This window comes from Nannospalax galili, unplaced genomic scaffold (genome assembly GCF_000622305.1).
Source record: "Nannospalax galili isolate Female #2095 unplaced genomic scaffold, S.galili_v1.0 scaffold649, whole genome shotgun sequence".
Classification (NCBI taxonomy): domain Eukaryota; kingdom Metazoa; phylum Chordata; class Mammalia; order Rodentia; family Spalacidae; genus Nannospalax; species Nannospalax galili.
This window is the reverse complement of record NW_008359093.1, coordinates 569306-572920: the sequence shown is the minus strand read 5'-3', so window position 1 is coordinate 572920 and position 3615 is coordinate 569306. Positions and strand designations below refer to the sequence as shown.

General features: G+C 46.9%; 1 protein-coding gene across 1 annotated transcript in view; it reads right to left on the bottom strand.

Annotated features, from left to right (window-relative positions):
* Positions 1–1606, bottom strand: part of LOC103725456 (zinc finger protein 211-like) — a 9384-nt gene extending 7778 nt beyond the window's left edge. The window contains exons 1-3 of the mRNA XM_008822761.3: positions 1380–1606; positions 769–807; positions 348–489 (exon numbers count right to left, since the gene is read on the bottom strand). Of these exons, the coding sequence (XP_008820983.1) occupies positions 348–489; positions 769–801 (175 nt within the window). The 5' untranslated portion in view covers positions 802–807; positions 1380–1606. The remainder of the gene's footprint in view (positions 1–347; positions 490–768; positions 808–1379) is intronic.
* Positions 1607–3615: the final 2009 nt, after the last annotated feature.

The following is a 3615-nucleotide window of genomic DNA, read 5'->3' as shown; positions in this document are numbered from 1 at the left end:
ATATATATATGCACAAACCATACATGCACATGAAAAATGGGGAAAAAGGAAGAAAAAAGAAATTTAGAAAGTTACTAGATGGAGAGATGATAAGCCTGGTGGAATCTGTTAGGCTTAGTATACTGATTCTGAGTCTTTACCAGTGAGATCATAAAGCAGGAGATGTTGCGACAAGTGGAGGGAAATAGGCATGTACATGAGTTACATGAGTTACCTACAGTAGGAACTGGGGAAAGCATGTGTGCCCATAGTTCAGACCCAAAGAACTGGGAAGAGGCCAAGTCTAGCACAGAGCATTAACGGTAGGTGTAAGGGCTTACCAGACATGGGCAGGTATAAGGACTTACCCAGGGAATATATAAGTGCCAAGTTCTCCAGCATCACATCAAGGTATAGCTTTCTCTGAGGCTCATCAAGTAGATCCCATTCTTCCCATGAGAAGTACACTGCCACATCTTCAAAGGTCACACTACCCTGACAAGACAGGGGCTGTTGAAAACAAAAAAAGCCTTACACTGAAGCCCCACAATCCATGTCTCACAAATCTATCCCCATGTCCACCTTCCTCCCAAGCTTTCCCACTCTGAGGAGATATTAGATCCTGGTGCTATGGGTGCCGGCAGATGACCCTTACTTTGGTGATTCTCCTGGGCTCCCAAACACAAGGTCTGGGAGATTAGCAGGTGAGGATTCCCAATACATCACAAACCCAGAGAATGTTTGGTGGGTATCAGGAGCAGAGAAGAGAACGGAACACCCTCCACTCACCTCTGACGGTTCCAAGAGTGATTCTGTAGCCATGGGAACCTGTGGGGAGAGACAATCCATAAAGGGACTTGGCCACAGAGGCTTCACCTGCACAGGCCTTCCCCACACCCCTGCATGGCCTCTCAGGCATGTAACCTCGGGCTGACTGTCATGCCTCAGTTCTTAGTACTTCCTATCAGTCGTGTGGCCTTGAGAAAGGGGGTTAACCTCCCCATGCCTCCGCATCCTCGAAACTTTCTTCTAAAGTTGATTCTTCCACCTACCAACCTTTCAGAGACTTTCCAAATCCTAACTCGGAGCCTCTCTTTTCTTCAGAACTGTCTCTCCACGGCTCCCAGGGCTCTAACAATGAGGGTACACTGATTATCCCAAATTCGCTTCCCTTAAGTTAAAAACGCTGGGACACTAAGTTCTCACTGTTCTACGTCTTTGCACACGCCATCCCTCTGTCACGCTCTCCCCACGATTGAGCACAGAAGCGACAAACGCAGAACTCCGCCCAGTACCATCTCTCACTGCCGGGGATACAGGTTCTGGGGCTGCCTGGCTTGGAGCCGGCCTATCACTGGGCTTCCTGGATGCGAGTAAGGACCAGAGAATGCGGCATTTACCTGCGTAGAGATCCTCAGGTTGGTCCCAGCCACCTGATTCAGCGGGAGGGTTGATGCTAGTGCGCGAGTAGGACAAGGACCCAGACACTGCTGTCCCCAGGCTTACTGCGTACGCTGCGGCGTAGCGAGCTCTCGGAACCGCCTCCAGTGCCTGGTCCTTCCGTCACTTAACACCAAAGGGGATAACCAAGGGAACAGATACGGGACCAAAATGACCGCCAGGAAGACGGAGGAAGTTCCCGCCCCAAAGGCTGCATTTACAAGGAAAAGTTCCTCCCCTGGATTTTTATTGAATCAACGAACTGCCGCTCGGCGCATAGACCTCTGGGTAATGTAGTTCACAACACCTAAAGGCGTCACCGGGAAGGAGCAGTGTTGGGAGAAGTGTCCAACATGAAGTCTGCTGCTGGCTGAGTTAGTACACGAACTTCACAAGCAATACACACATACACATAAAATAAAAGTAATAAATAAAATTTTTTAAAATATTAAAAAAAAAATCTCTAGGAGCTGGAGAGATGGCTCAGTGGTTAAGAGCCCTGGCTTGCAAGGGACGTGGGTTCTATTCCCAGCACCCATATGGAGGCTAACTACCGTCAGTAACTCCAGTTTTAGGGGGAATTCAAGCCGGCTTCTGATTTCCGTGGACATTGCACAGCACAGGTGCACTTATATACAAGTCTCAGGTATGCCTAAGTCTCAGATACAACTCACACAACTAATGTTTAGACATTATCACCTATCTTATGAAGCCAACCTGAGTAGACGTCACTAATAGGAAGAACTAAATACACATCATATCACTATTCTGTATATGCATGCAATTTAAAATATTAAATTCTGTTTTGAAAGTTTCGGTAGGTTTTCTCAGGCAGAAGAAAAAAGAAAAAGACAAAATCGAGACAGCAAAGACAGAGGAGGGAGGATGAGTGGATGGATGTGAGACAATATCTGCTGTAGTTACCCACTTGCCCACCTGGAAAGTGTCTCTCTCACCTGTATAGTCATAAGGCATATAACTTTTATACATGCACGCTTGTCTTTCTAATACACACTGAAAGTTTCAAACACCAAATTCAAAGTACTATTACTCATTAAGGAGGAGAATAATCTATTAAATCTACCTCCTGATGGGGTATGCCTATGACATCTCCCTAGGATCCTGCTGAATGTATGCATTTCTCTGTGTGTTCATATATGTTCCTGTATGTCTTTTAGTTAAAAGTAAGACATAATTTGCATATGATCCTTAGCTTGCTTCGTTTACTTAACAATGTTATCTTGTACAACCTCAGACTGCCTCCCCTCCCCACATTGCATCTGATAAGCACCTCCTTATCTCTACTATTTGCAAACCCAGAACTCTTTCTACTCACAAGTGATGTCTTTGCAAGGTCTTTTCTGTACACTGTATGGAGTCATGGAGTCTAACTGGGGGCCTATACCTTGTTCCTTTATTTCAGGAGGATTCCTGGTCCTAGGCCTCAGAAAACTCAAAAGGCCCAGGGCTGATCTGATGCTTGTACTCTGTAGTCAGACTTCTTTCCTCCTGAAACTCATGTTGAGAAGTATCTTCTGTGGGGACAGGTGATGAGCCATACCTTCTCTGCCTCTGGAGGAGGATCCATCTAAGTGTTTTAGGCTGGAGCCATTCTTGGCTCTGGAGTATATGTAGACCATCACCTCATGAGGCCACCTTGCCCTACTATGTCATGCCCATGGACTGCTGAAGTCACACCAGCAAACTCCCTGCACTGCCTGCAGGCAGCTCAACATGTTAGAGACAGGCTCCCCAGCAATTGTTACTGCTAATGTCAACTTGAATAACCTTGAGAATCTCCCAGCTCTCAGGAGCTTCCTGAGCCTTGTGGCCTTGCGTCCTGGGTTTGGATGTTTTCTTTCTTTTCTGAGTCTTAGAAGAATCTCTCCTCCCTCTAAAAGGGACTATTTCAATTTGGAGGACATGGCTACGCAACACAACACAATGGCATTCAGCACCATAGAAGACCATTTCTGAGTCTGAGAGCTCCAAAGAGTGATACTGGATAACGCCAGTTCCGCAGGAGGGGGTCCTGAACTTCGTGACCGAAGAACGTGAACTGAGGACCAGCGTGCGCTTGTTAAAGTCCTTCTTTTGGAATGTGCTCAGCTACCTCTTCCACCCTTTGCCATGACTTCCCTGGGATGGTTTGGCGGTCTGACTGTGGACACCCCCCCCACCACTCTGAGTGTTTGA